The 15,983-nt window shown below is 33.3% G+C and overlaps 1 protein-coding gene across 1 annotated transcript in view; it reads left to right on the forward strand.

The window, feature by feature from the left end:
- LOC137925916 (thyrotropin-releasing hormone receptor-like) overlaps positions 1 to 15,631 on the forward strand; it is a 34,061-nt gene extending 18,430 nt beyond the window's left edge. The window contains exons 3-4 of the mRNA XM_068769402.1: positions 14,506 to 15,320; positions 15,399 to 15,631. Coding sequence (XP_068625503.1) covers positions 14,506 to 15,320; positions 15,399 to 15,631 — 1,048 coding nt within the window. The remainder of the gene's footprint in view (positions 1 to 14,505; positions 15,321 to 15,398) is intronic.
- The last annotated feature ends 352 nt before the right edge of the window (positions 15,632 to 15,983 follow it).

Below are 15,983 nucleotides of genomic sequence, written 5' to 3' on the forward strand. Positions count from 1 at the left end.
GTCCATCTGTTGTGTGGGCTATATGGCCCGCTCCTTCCTTCCTTTTTTTCAGGCGATGGAGACTCTCTACTAGGCATAGGCATCCCCAAAAGATCGTTACAAAGACCTATCCTGCGCTTCCAGCGATCTTCACTATGTGTGTGTGTGCAGTGGGAGACCTACACACGCCACGTCTACTGGCTAGTGGTGGCCACTTGAAAACCTTTTAGCCCCAACGGCTGTCAGCTGCACGAGCGATGTTTTCCACCCACTGTCACTTCAAACGAGCAATTCTTTGAGCTACGTCGATGAACTCAGTTCTCCTTGATACTCCTCATTAAAATAGTTTGTAAATTTGCTTGGCTTTGTATATATCGTTCGCCCACGTATCTCCATCTAGCTCATTCGATTTCTTAAAGTAATCCCAAACGGCGGACTCAAAGTAAGCAATAAATGTAATGTTGCAAAATAAAATAGTAAGGAAACCTAGAATGTAGTGGTTGAGGATGGATGTATGGCTAATGGAATGAAAGAGAAAGACTGGGAAAATTGTAGAATGAAAGAAACAGTATGACAGATAATATGATACATGAAAGAGAAGAATGATAATAATAAAAAATATGAATAAATTACTAGAAATAAAAAGTCCCTGTCCTACACGAGATAGGGGAACGAGAGGTCCCCAACAGCGGGGACCATTAAAAAAAAAGTAGCCTGGTGATGTGGTGATTTCAACAAATTTGCTTAAGAGAATACCAGATTTTACATGAAAGTTCGTTATCAAAATGCTATCGATACCAATGTACTGCGTTTTGACGGCCAATAGCGAGATGGCCGGCTGCTGCAGCTGATATTACTCTTCTCAATTTCGGTAGCCTTGTAATTAATCACCTTCTTTACTTATTTTGTTAATTTATATCAAAATCTTGCTCTATTAAAATACATCATTTATCGCTTCTAGTATATAGGGTGATTGGTAAGTGATAAAGTTTTAAAAGGGTTGATGTATACTTTATTTTTCAGAAAAAAAAATGTTCACACCTATTTCTAAACACTATGTTTAAATTGATCACTTGGAAATATGTTATATTCATATTTTTTCCGTTGTAATGACAAAGGTCAATAACTTCTGGCAGTACAATGTCATGTACAGATAGAATAACAATTATTTTCACTATTAAACTAAAAATTGATTTTCAATAATGTACCGAATTTTAAAATGGCTTTTTAATATATATTATTACTAGCTGATCCCGTAAACGTTGTTTTGCAAAAAAAATTAAAGGGTTGATCGTCGAGGGGTGAAAATTTAGGGTTTTATGTATTTTTAATGCCACATTATAAAAAAATAAAAACAAAAAATTTCGTCAAAAAATTAAAAAAAAATATTTTAAGGGTGGACAACCCTTATCACTTAGGGGTATAGAAAATAAATAGTAGCCGATTCTCAGACCTACTGAATACGCATATAAAATTTGGTAAAAATCGGTCAAGCCGTTTCGGAGGAGTACGGTAACTAACATTGTGACATGGAAATTTTATATATTAGATTATTACAGTATATATCATCATTGCTTTAATTATTATTTCAGAAATTATTGGTTTTAGGAACAGTGTGTTCTATGCAAATGTGCAATGGCCATTTGTAAATAAATTTAAGTATTAAAGTATTCCATGAATTCAATAATACTTGAACTCTCAATATACTTTTTAATGTATCGAAGTATCTATATTAAAAAGAAGCGAGGGAAATCAATTGCGATTCTGAGAGAATGGAAGTGATTTATTCAAGTAATACCGTTTAGTTTCTTATGAATGTCTCGGTTGCAATGTCTTCTGATTTATTAAAGCCAAAGTGCATTCTTTATTGTTACTGCATTGTCGTTTCACTTGGTATTTCTCGGACAATTCGCTTATACGGGGTTAATAATAAAAGGTTCCCGCCTTGACGTTTATATATAACTTGGGTTATTTTTATTTTATTTATCAATAAACTAACGGCTTTCACGATTGTGTGTTAAATTTTTCAACGTATTATCGTTGAAGGCTGTTAAAAGGTTTTCGTGTATCGTCATCTTTACAGACGTCGTCCTCTACAATTTTATTAACTGTGAATGGCTCCTTTATTTTAAGTAAGAAAAGGACCAATATTTAGCCACTTCCGCACATTTACAGATGTGGCTAAATATTGGTCCTTTTCTTACTTAGGATGGACTTCCGCAAGGTAACGCCTGATTCCATTAAATACTTTATTTTAGACCTCTAGTATATCCCCTGTCTTTTGTAAACACGGAAATTACTTTTCTTAATAAGTTTTTCATTTAATAATTTTATACATATTCTAAAATAAATTTTAAATTACAGATGTTATTTTTTTTACATTTTAAGTCAAAAATTGTTTTTGATAATTCTGTCTATATATTCGACAATAATTATTCTAAAACCAATTAATGCAGGCATTGGAAATCCAATAAAACGTATCACCGACGAAATAGAGCAACAGCCGTTTGAAACGGTTCAGTGAATTTGCTTCTCGCTCTATAAATTTGATAGTTTCCATGAGTCGATGTTATAGTCAAACATGAAACGCATAATGTGTATAATTTTTTTTTGTTTTTGTTGGCCCCCGCTATTGGGGGCCTCTCGTACCCCTAATTTCTTGGGATCAGGGTCTTTGTTTATTAATAAGTTTTTCAAATTTTTATCTTTATTCTTTACTCACTTTCATACTTCTCAATTTCTTTTATTCTTACCTTTTTTCCTTCACAATATTATTCATTTCGTTCTTTCATTCCTTCTTGCTTTCATCGCCTTCCTTACATCATCATATTACTCTTAGGTGGCTTGGTACATTTTTTTTATTCTCTATTTTATTATTTATATATTCTATTTTTTATATACCACAGTTTCTTTGGGTTGTGCTTTCTTAATACATTACTACACTTCTCTATTTTTAGTTTATTTTTTTCTATTATTAATTGACTAGTTATTTTATGTGCAGTTTATTTAATATTTATCTATACTGTTTTGTTTCTATTAACAGTGTCACTCAGCACCCTACGAGCAAACGTTAGGAATGATGGGCAAGGGTTGTCGTGGCCCATCATTAAGGCGATGCTCTCTAAATCTATCTTTAACTTTACCTCCGTTTCCACGGCACTGCGCATCCTTGCATGTGCGGGACAATAGGCCCCAAAGTGGGCCACGGTCTGGTCCACGCCCGGTTCGCAGTAGCACGAGGGGTCCTCCTTGAGCTTGAACCTGTGAAGGTACTCAGAGAACCCCCCGTGCCCCGTGAAGAGCTGGGCCAAGACCGCGTCCACCCCTAATGTGTATATTACTTTAGGAATATAACATCGTAATGTTATAAAACGTACTTTTATCGTGGCTTTTTCCGGTCCCAGACACAGTCTTTCTCCGGTACAGCTTTCAAGTTTTTCTTCGATTCGGATTTGTCCACCCAATTGAGTTTTCTGAATAGAAAAAAGTAGCACAGAACCGAATGAGGCGAATAAAGTGGTAACGGAACAATAGTAATAGAGTTTTTTATGGTTTCTTTCGATTGCTACCAGAAAACCATCGGATGAAGATGAGAACAATGAAGCAAGGGATGGTTTAAGCCGTACATAATTAAAAAAAAACTACACATATATACACGTATACATACAAAAATGTAGATTGCTATACAAACACACACACATGCGTATGTGTGTATGTGCGTGCAAGCGCGCGCATGTTTGTGTGCGTGTGTGAGTGCGCGTGTGTGAACATTTTATATTAAAAGTATATAACATAAATGCGATTAGGTAATAACTGCCAGTCAACGTCTTATTTTAGGGTCTAAGGAAGTGCTCTTTCCCTTTTTCTTTTTCCTATATCGCTTCAAGCCTTTGTAAGTCTAAGCTTCCTCCACGATCCTTTTTCATCTCCATCTTCAGCTGGTCTTAGCCAAGATGTCTTCCTTCCGATACTCCTGAACACTCTACACCTTCCAGCTACCTCTCGGACCCAGGATGTCTTCCTCGGAATCTTTTCTTTATTTTCTTAATACCAAAAGTTTTCAACGGATTTAATAAATTGCACTGTATGAAGGTTATATTTAAGAAAATAACTTCTCTATATACCGGCAAGATGTTCCATTATTATAGCATTGGACGCTGGTGTCCGGTTCAAGCAACATGACGTCACAGCATTGTGCTGGTCGTGTTGCTTTGTGCGTTTCTTCTCATGAACGCAATAGCTCTGCAATAAAGCGGGGGTGAATTTTTATTAAATTCCACTGTCCGCATATTGTTAGGAGAGCGGTTTAGAAACACCGCATATTTCTTGGAATGTTTATCTAATAAAGATGATACAAAAACGTCTAATCTACATGTTTTATAGTTTCTTTTCGACCGCAATTTTTCGAGAAAAATAAATCAAATGTAAAGATGTGATTACATACGGAAATTTAAATGGGCAATTGACTTTTTCTCAAGGTATTGTTAGGGTTGGGGTTATATCCACCGTCTTCCGAGACGGTGGATATAACCCGCTTTCAAAAGGTCCTGTTGGAACTCTTCTGAGGAGGTTTATGTCCATTAGTGGACTTCATACGGCTGAAACGACGAATGATGATGATTATAGTTTAAACGGAATTTCTTTTGTATTTTTAATCTATAATTTTTTTATATTTTTTATCACCAATTCAGATTTTTTTTGAAATTCAATAAAAAAGATGGTCTTTTGTCCCCATCTTATTTACCATCATTAGCTTCATGTGATTGCCATAGTTGCGCAAGAAGCATATCAAAGTACAGATTAAATAAAAATGTCAGCAGGAATATGTCAAATTACAGATTAAATACAAATCAAGTCATACACACATAATTTACATCAATAAGAGAATCTATGAATTCATATTTGCTTACATGTATCTATCTATTACACACCCCGTCATTAAAAACTAATAATGTGGAAACAAGAGTCTATCTACAAATACGCTAAGTCTATAACAAATGTTTTTACCGGTGACGATTTAACACGTTCACTGCGGCTTGAGGTCGATTCAGCCTCATGGTAAACTTTGCACTGGTACGGCGCGTAAAACTCGTGTTTTCTCTCTAGTGCGGCGGCTGTTTACACTCAACCATATGAGGTATGACAAAGACAATTATAGCTTTCTTTATGTCTGCGAAGCATTGACTCAATATTGTAAAAAAATATTGATAAACATGAGGCAGAAAAGGCCTCAACCGCACTACTAGGAAGTTCAGCTTGAGGCTGATTCGACCTCAGCCGCACCAGCTGAAAGTTCTTCAAAATTAGGCCCGCAGTGAACGTGTTAAGACTAAAGATCGTGGTCTCCCATCGCTCTTTATTCGCAAACACGCAGACTCTCAAAGACCTATAGCTATGCTCGTGAATTTCTCTACAAATCAGAGATGTATAAGACAAGATCCAAAGAACAAAAGTTACCAACATGACCTAGCGGATAGGTTAGTTGAAGTGGCGATAGGTACGTCTAATAGCGCGCAGAACAGATAGCCGCTGGTGCCTTCATGGAATGAATACCACGGCCTGGCAAGCGGAGAGTGTATTGTCTACCCAAGGTAGACAGTCGACCTTATTACGATCGTTGAAAGACGCCGGACATAAGTAGCTTGCAATTGTTCATGTCGGAAAACAATACAATAGTGAAAGTCCTATATATTTATAGTTATTGTATATATATGTCATTCCAGTCATAGGACATTCACTGCCCATATTGCTTCCGTATTGTTGAACCAATTGTAAGCTGCCTATGTCCAGTTTCAAAAGCTGTTCCATATTGAAAATAATACTGCACACGAGAAGTTTCGATATTTAAATAAAAATTACTTTAACAATCAATCATAAGAAGAGATGAAATTTTATTTATAACTCTGCGATGAAAAAGTAAGATGAATTTGTTTATAAAATTTACATTATTTATTTATTTATCCAAATCAATTTCATTTCTCTCAAAGTAATCTTCGTCCTATAAAATGCAATCATTCCAGTCCTCGAAACAGTGTTAATATTCTTTTATAGCCTTCACACCTTTGATTCGGTTTTAATCTCCCTAATCGAATCAAAACTACGACCCAGCATTGGTATTTGTAGAATAGCCAGAAGACACACGAAATCAAATAGAGTCAAGTTTTTGACGCTTTTTTTTCAAAAAATTGATCGATCTACCCATCGAGACTTGATGCATTTAAGACAGAAAACTTACGTGGTGCTTAGGCCAAATTAAATTTCAATTTATGCAAAACAGACGCTTGATAAATGTTATAGACAGTACTATCAACCTAGGAAAAGCCTAGGCCAGCCTTCCTTCCCGGGAGTTTTGATTCACAATTTCACCTTACTTTTTGATCACAGTAGTAGCTGTTAACGTATTGGATCTTCCACAGTCGTAGCCCCATCTACCGTCAAACTTTTATGAGCAGTGAATGGAAGAAATTAAATATATATAAATAAAGTTCAAACGTTTATATGTAACCAAAATACAAGTGCTTAACTAAACAAAAATTTTACACGTCATCATAACCCTTTAAGATACAAGGTTCGTAAAAATTTCAACACATTGTATACATAACAGCTATATTGTATATACTTCGCTTTTAGTGTTACTTACATTCGATTAGAAACTGTAAATATTAAGTATGAAATACTCCCAAAGTTGTGGCAACTTATGTTATAAAGTAAATATAACACACGTAGATTATATTCTTAACTTAGTCTTATATTTTTAATCCCTGTAAACAAGTAATAATATAAAAACATATTTACAGAATTGACAATCAGAAATATACTAATATAAAGTTTTATTAAATATACTTCTCTTAAGGCGATAACCTAAAATATATTTGAAGATAGCGTTCGAAATATATATTTTATATATGCATTTATACCAGCATCAATGATCGGATTAGTGGGATTTATTTGCAAGCATTATAGTATTGTAATATTTTGAGATTACGAAATATTCAAACAGAATTTCGGAATTCGAAATTTAAAAATAATTGGTGGCCAGTATCGATGTTCTTAATTTTGTATCATCCTTTCATTTATGAACACCAGATATTCGTAAGTTGGTCCATCAGACCGAACGATCGTGACAAAAAGTAATATCGTATGTCTGACGGTATTACAAGGAGAAAAAATATCCAAGTGATGGTTTCTCTAGTGATCGTGAAGAAAGAAAGAGTCACACTGCACTCAACCGATCGTCAATCCATCACGGCCGATCATCAGTCCATCTCGGCTTGCGCACCGCTGACATCTTTTATCTAAAGGACCACACATCGCAATATTTTAATCTCGTTTGTGTATGTTGTTAAAACTGCACCACAATAAACATGTAATTTCATAAACAATATAAAAATAGTAAGGTTTCATTGTTAAAAATTAACCAAGGTCTAAAAAAACAATTATAAGGCTTCAAAATGGCTTACATTTATAATTATTGCCTTAGGACAAACCTTAATTTAAATTTCAAAATAATTACTTTTGTTTTCAGACAATATCTCTTACTCTCTCTTTGAATTTCCGTCCTTGTTTATTGTTATAAATAAATTTAAAATAATTAATCTTAATAATGATATGGTATATCAGTATTATCATATCATATTGCAATATGCAGCAATTGTTAAATTTCTTTACCTAATCCGATCATTGATCAAAAGCTATGATTATTTAAAATTCGACAAATTTTGGGATAAATCTAGAATATTTGAGATGTATTATATCCACAACTTTGGGAAGTTTTTTAGCTTTGTCTATCGCACCGCTCTTTTTCAATACACAACTTCATTCTGTAAATAAACTTCTTTTTATCTTTAATGTTCACTTCTACTTTTTACGTTAAATTACTTTCAAAATAATTTCTTTGCGAAATTAGTTTATAGTATTTAAGGAAGAAATGCAATGTAAACAATAACAGATGTACATGATACAATGTATGTAAGGTAAAAATACTTGCATTTCTTCCTAGTAGTGTTAGATTTTTATTTTAGCACGTAGAAATTGTACCTTTCGCTTTTTCTTCTATTGCAGTCCAATCCTGGCCATCGCAGAGCACCACACGATCACGCGTCAAGACGGGACAGTCTCATCGCAATGTCTCACGCAAGCCGTCACATTCTGGCAAATAACATTCTTTATCATGGTCATAATATTACTCTACCTCCTACCTTTACTTATACTTATAGTGTTATACAGTATTATTGCCAAAAATCTCATCACTGCCGCTTCGAAAGTTGTTCTGAATAAAACAGTAGACCCCTACAATACGAGGGCAAGAAAACAAGTTATACTTATGTTAGGCACTGTTGTACTGTGCTTCTTTCTATGCCTGATGCCGTATAGAGTCCTAGCTCTCTGGATTATTGTAACTCCATCAGAGCTTTCAGATAATATAAGCCCTGAAAAATGGTACAACTTACTCTACTTCTCAAGAATAATGTTATACATTAATTCAGCAATCAACCCGATATTATACAATCTAATGTCATCAAAATTTAGAATAGGTTTCTGTAAAATATGCATTTGCTATCAAAACTCATCAGACAGAACTCAGAACAGACGAGTGAAACGAACCGTAACGAACGGATCGACAACCAGCAGCAGTTTATCAAGAACGACAAATAGCTTGAAAAAGTTTTTCAGTCACAGAAGTAGTTTGGACAAAAGTGACAATGAATCTGAAAGCAGAGAAAGTAGAGATGAAACTAGAAAACATAACGCATGGAGAATGTTTACTAACAAAAGGTTTATAAGGCAGCAGTCAGCCCCAGTTTGTCCAAGTCCAAAACTAAACAAGATAAGCAGAATGAGGAGCGAAGGCAATATGCTTGAAGCATCAGATGTCTTCGATGTTGATCGAAAAACAAGACAAACCTATCCGAAAGACGTAACAGCAAAATTCATATGTCATTCTAATGTTAGCAACAAAAATAATAGGTCAGATATTGAACTAGATATATCTAATCGCAACCAAGGCTCCTTGAGGCGGAGTGTTCTAATAAACAGCGCCAAAGGAAAAAGTTTCGAAGGCGACGCTAATAAAAAGTTTGTGTCTTACCACAAGATAAGGGTCGACTGCGTGGTTGGCTTTAAGTCAAGCGGTGTCGATTACGGCTTACGGAACCCTGAGAGTTTCGTTTGATATATGTAGATTGTTTAGATACAGTTGTTTGTGTTAGCACATGAAACTATTCTCATCTTACCATTCTGTATCTTTATTAATGAACTTACAAATGATATCAACTATCATAATCGGAAAGGGATGAACAGTAATGACCTCATTCATACAAGTAAGAAAGTGTCTAATAAGATATTGACTTTCAAAATGGCATTCTAGAATCTTAATGTTATTGAACTAACGGTTAATCTTGTTTTTTATGTATCTATTAACTTGAATATATATAAACAAACAGATAAAGATAATTTTTTAAAATTTGTCACAATTTCCAATTTGAACAACTAAATAACTTCCAATCCACGATAAAAAAAACTATAGTAGCAAGCTTGTTATTGAAAGGATAATGCAAGAAAAATATAAAAAAGCATATGAAAACTTCTTGTAACAAACAATAAATTTATATAAAATTTAAGTACATTTAAATAAGTAATTATTGAAACGAAATCTATTTTAATCAATATCATCAATTTTTACAACACGACGGAAAGCTTTTATTTGAGTAAATAGCTCATTAAAGCTTTCAAAGTATTAGCAATATTAATGTAACAAACGGAACATAAGACATTTTGAAAATGAAAATTAATAATTTATGTATGTACTTAACGAACAGGTAGCTTTTGAAGCCAAAGTTCAGTGAAGACCACGGATCGGCAAACTCAACGTGGGGTATCCGCCCACATGGTGTACATAAAGCCTTATTGAGGTCCTTCGACGACGCTGAATATAATCAACTTCCAACCAATTCCATTAAAAAACTATGAGGAGAAGCCTTTATCTGGCATTGAACATCCTTTGCATATATAACAAGTAAACAAAAAAAGGTTGTTTTACACTGAACTACTCTGTGAAAATTTTATATTTATCGCCTGCATAAGTTATTAGAAATGAATTAAAAAAGTATATATATAGTTTCATGTGTTAACAATGATATATAATATTAAGTTTGTTTGTATTATATTTAAATTTAAATGTATATTTTAAAGGCTTAAATTATTATACGAAATATATTGACAAATGCTTAAATCGGTTAGACGAAGAAGGTTTTATTATACCAACGCCTATCCTATAATGCCATGATTCTTATTCCTACAAAACCCCTTTACTCTGTAATAAATCCTTGTAATTATATACTTGTTGTATTTTTACCTAATTTAAAAAACCAAGCGTAAAAGACAGTTAGAAATTTATATTAAAATAATTCCGTTGTTAACTTGATTATTACAGTAATGGCATATATGTATAATCGTTCGAAAAAAGGTTCCGTGCCGCGGCAAATTTTGAAGATTTTCCATTCATGCCGCGTGGGGCGTATACGACCCACACTTTAAAATTAAAAGAAGTAGTTTAAAACGTATGTTTTACACTTTTAACACTGCAAAACTATAATTAGTGGGAAAAAGTTATAGATTTTAATATGCTTTTATGCGCATGCGTGATGTGAAGTTATCTATATTAGATTGTACAATTCGTTTGTTTAAGAATCCTTTGTTTTTCAATGAGAACTGCAAGTGGCCTGAACGGAAAATGTAGCGGGGGTAGTGTACGCCCTACATGGCATAAGATATGTAAGTCTCGTATAACAGCCTGTAGATGTGGCGTGGAACGGTTCCCCACTAGGAGTAGTCAAGGTTGCTGGATTACGGCAGCGCAGGACCGACTATCGTATCAATCTTTGTGGTAGGAAATTTTAAAGAGTTTGGTAATAAATACACACTGCCATTATCAAGAGTTTTTTTTAACATAACTGTTCATAGTGTGGTTCTTTGGGGAAGGTTTGTACTGGGAGACTTGTAATGGGAGTCTATCAGCTGACAGGAGGATGAGACATACCGACAGTAAAACATAATACAAGCTTAGATTCGTTTCGTATAATATAATATATGTAGTAATATTTTTGCCCATTGTAGCAGTTGACAGCCCTGGCCATAATTACGCTAGCATATAACTAAACGTAAATAAATAAAAAATAGAAAAAATACGATAAAAGGGATTTATAATTAAAAAAGCACAAAAAACCTTTGTAAAATTACTAGAAGTACGAAAACTGTGGACCTATTTTTATTTCACACCAATACCTCGCTTTGCATCGTTTTGTTTTACGTTTTTTTCGAAGTTGCGTCGCTGCTTAATTAGTACTAATTTTCACTCTGTGTCGTTAGATTTTTGAGGTTGCATTATTTTGGGTTCGAGTTATTATTATTTTTTTTAATTTTCTTTTTTTTTCTTAACTATTGCAACACTTTTGCCATCAAAACTCGGGGATTCCTTTTCAATTTTAATACAGTTTTATTTTCACTTTGTTTTGCTAATTTTGGAGTTCAGTTTCAATAACATAGTGTGTTGTAATGTAGAATGTTGAGCTTTTTTTTTTAAGAGACTAATAAATTTATATAAATTTTTACGCGTTGTTTCTGGTTACAAAAAAGGTATATATTTTTCCAAATTATTTATTGGCATAGTTATACTATTTTTGTTTTTTAAATGTTTACTTTGTTCAATTTTCTTTTTAAAAAGTAGTATTTTCATAACTCTGGAACTTATCTTCGATCTTTACATGGTTTGCTATAGAAAATCTTAATTCACTTTGCGGCTTTTCAATTTGCGTCGTGTTTTTTTTGAAACGTAACCACGACGCAAAGTGAGGTATTGGTGTATATCGTATTTACTTTCAATATAGAAGTCTTGATTTACCACGTAATAAAAAAATCTGTCATACAGTACTATAAATATTATTTTTTTTATTTTAAAACTGAAGATATGAAACCTACGTAGAGATTTTATCTTTATAATATTATTATCGCTGATTTATTAACTCTGTATAATAATCCTATTGCCTATTATGATTAAAAACAGATATGAAAAAATCAATTTTTCAACCTGTTCACGCCTGTTACGGAAATATAACCCGGTTAAAAATTTCACTAGATTCGTACATTCAAGTAGCATGATGGGTCTCAGACGAATTTTGAGATTAATGTACTCAGAGCCACGGTAACGTGGAAGATTGCCAAAAAACGGCGCGTTAACCCAACGAAAGGTGTTCGAATTTCATTATTTATCAAACGATTTGGGTCAAACTTGAATCTCGGATCCATTATCGAAGCTTGACAGAATTAAATTAATGTTTTTGTCACTTACTTCTTAGTAAGGTAGATAATTATTAGTAATAATTACTCTAACTAAAGTTTCGTCAGTTTAAAATATCAACTGACTTCAACTACAACATGTATTTATTTACTTATTTACTTTATTGGAGATAAACAGTAACAAAAAGTAGTAAGAAAGTACAAACTAGAAGCATAGGTATATAAAATCAGTTACAATTGCTACCTTATAACTATCTCACTGAAAACATTTAATGATTTATGGTCAAACAATGATAGAACAAGTAAAAACACTAATAAACAAGGGTCAAAGATTATGGTTTATAAACTTATATTATGTTTGTTTATATATCTATATCATATATTTATATTATGGTTTAAATTGTATTGTGTGTACTCAATACGTTAAATTATTGTATGATTTAACTTATAGGTGATCCCTGTCACCTCTTTATTTTTTACTTCCATTATAACACGTTTTAATAAAGAAATATAAATTAGGAAACCCAATATAGACACACCGCACCCGTACACTATGCAGTAGTTGAATCAAAATTTTTATTAATATTATACACAAATTTACTGACGAAAGTATTCAACCAATGTATGTTACCGGTGATGACCATACAGAAACGTGATCTCTCACCTCTCGCCTTATTGACAAGCTCACAATTGTTCAACTAGCGAAAAGAACTTTAGTATATCGGATTTTAAGTTTCTGGTACGTTTTTCTCAACAGATCAACGTTCTGAGTCGATGGTAGCTTACTACTTATAATGTTAAAATAATTAATGATTCTAAAGCACAATGTATGTAAATGTTTACCTGATTAATGTTTTTTTAATCCAGTTTTTTTACTATGGTGTAATCATTCCCAACCTTTACTATTATTTCATTGTTCTACGTATTAAGGATGAAACTGTGTCGTAGATTCTTCTGAAGTCAACGCGTTTTTTAATCACTTCCTAGTCCGACTTTGACCACGTGCTCGCTTGTTGGAAAGCGAAGATATGGTCGAAGATAAATCACGCAGAATCAATAAGTACCTTCATTCACCCTGACCCTGAATCTCGATGTTTTCAGGAAATAAGGTAGCCGGCAGATTGTTCTATACTTGGACTGTGCTGATAAGAGAGGGTGTTTGAACCCATAGTGCATTAAGAATGTCATTATTGGGGTCTTCTAGCATATTTCTATGACACACAGTCAGTTCTAATGATGCTTGTATATATTTTGAATTTCGAACTTGAATATCCCCCAATAGTACGTAAAAATCTACGTACTATTGTAGGATATTCAAGTTCGAAATTCAAAATATTTAAGTAAGCATTTACATGAACTTTTTAATCGTTGATTATATTTAATTTTATAAAAAGGTTATTGTAGCCAGTCCGTTAGTGAACAACCATGGATTAGGAACATTAAAGAACCTACCAGAAAAATTTTCTCTTTTTAAATACAATTTTATGTATGTTATATTTTAAACGATTTTATTTAGTTCGACCCGTATGGAATTAATTTGGGTCAAAATTAGAAATCGAAATTTAAGCACCTTCCCGTTGTCAGATTGATCTGAAATTTGGTACACACATTTAATTTAGATGACAATACAATGTAATAAAATCAATAACATTATAAATCTAAGATGGCCGTCGATACAAAATGGCGGATTACATATTATTCCTTAACCCCTTCAATATGGGTATCAAATGAAAGGGCTACACTAGTAAAACACGACGATTATGTCAAAATTTAAAATTCAAGATGGACGCCGTTCCAATATGACGGACTAAGTACATATTTTTCCACAACTACCACAATATGGGTATCAAAAAACCGATTAACTTAAAAGTTTTTTAAATGTATTTGTTTTTCACACTATAATACCAACCCTGAAAATGAGTCTTATTATAAAAGAATACTTTGTTGAATTCCTTCGAACATACTGGTGATTAGGTAAAATTATTTATTTTATTTATAAGACGCTTAAATAAAATATCAACTAAAAAAACTTTGCTTTAATAATCAAAATTCTTCACTTATCAACACAACAGTTATATGGCCTGAGTGGTAATGATTAATATATGACATAATTCTTATATCACTTACAAAACGTGTAATTACTGCAGTGTAACCTAAGCTTTATTTTGCTATCGACTTCTTTAATCTAAATTTTGGTAAAAATAAATTAATTTAAATTTTTTTGTTTTGCAGTCCAATACTCGGTGTTGCCACATTCACCTACGAGAGATACGACGACGGAACCGAGGTGCCTGTATGTCTCACCCAAGCAGACACCTTCTGGTCAGCTTTATTCTTCATTCTAATAATCGCCGTCTTCTTCATCATCCCGCTCGGAGTACTACTCGTTCTTTACAGCGTCATCGCTAAGAACCTAATGGAGAACCCTATCATAATAGCTCAACACAGCAAAAACTCTAACAATGCCGGCAATGTACTGCGTTATAGAAAACAAGTCATATTAATGTTAGGTACCGTAGTACTGTCATTTTTTGTATGTCTGTTACCGTTCAAGGCTCTAACGCTATGGATTATCGTATTCCCACCAGAGACAATAATGTCGTTAGGTATAGACGGATATTATATACTGTTATATTTTTGTAGAGTTATGCTGTATTTGAATTCGGCTATTAACCCAATATTATACAATTTGATGTCTTCTAAATTTAGAGAGGGTTTCGTGAAATTGTTAAAGATAAATAAGTTGATGCGATGTGGCAGAAACATAAGAGAGAATATGCAAAGGAGAGATACATTCAACACGACCACGTCGACTGGATTCTCCAGCAGTCAGAACACCTCTGATTCTTTTTGGAGAAGATACAGTAACAGGGCGTCGTCACAGAAAAACATTCTAAATAGAAGTAGTACAAAAGTTAAAGAAGTAAAAGAGATTTTTGATACGAAAGTTCAACAAGTGAAAGTTGGTGAAATAATAAATGTTGAAAATACAAGACGTAACAGTATGAAAATGATAGCAGCCATGAATGAACTCAACGATAATTTAGGTGAAATAATTAGATTCGAAAATCAAGTTAGTCAGTCCATCGATGATGTTCATGTGGCTGAAAATGCAAACATACAAGTTGACGTTCACGAAAATCACTGGAACGAAGAATCAGAACAAACTGACGTGAACACTAATAAACAAATACAAATATTGAATTTAGATGCTAAGACAAATAATGTATATTCTGTAACACTAGACGTAAGCGAAGCAAGCGAAGGTAAAAACAGGTTTGTGTGCGTTCCATCGCAAGACAGAGAGAGTAAAAATATATTTGTATACGACTTTAAAAGTAATGAAAGTTTCGTTTAGATGTTTTGTATACTAACTGTAGTTATTTACAAATGATACGATTAAGTGAAACGATTTACAGATAATCATTTTAGACGTACATGATAATATGGACATTGTTATTAATTCAAAAATGCCAAAATTAAATTTTGAAAAGACCGTTGACAGCAATCCATGCGGATTTGCAAATTGAAGAGGCATTGTGTAGTCCACAAGTGCGAATAACTGATAGCGACTGGAGCTCTTACATTCTCTCATTCAGAATCGAGACCACAGATCAGCGTAGGATGTCCATGCCTACAATGTAAAGTCGTTTGAAGAAGCTGGATTCAGGCAACTTCTAACAAGCCCTATTAAAAATCTATAGATGTAG

Source organism: Battus philenor, unplaced genomic scaffold, assembly GCF_028537555.1.
Source record: "Battus philenor isolate CCGP_79_NKW_IND1 unplaced genomic scaffold, ilBatPhil1.0.hap1 SCAF_28, whole genome shotgun sequence".
NCBI classification, from domain to species: domain Eukaryota; kingdom Metazoa; phylum Arthropoda; class Insecta; order Lepidoptera; family Papilionidae; genus Battus; species Battus philenor.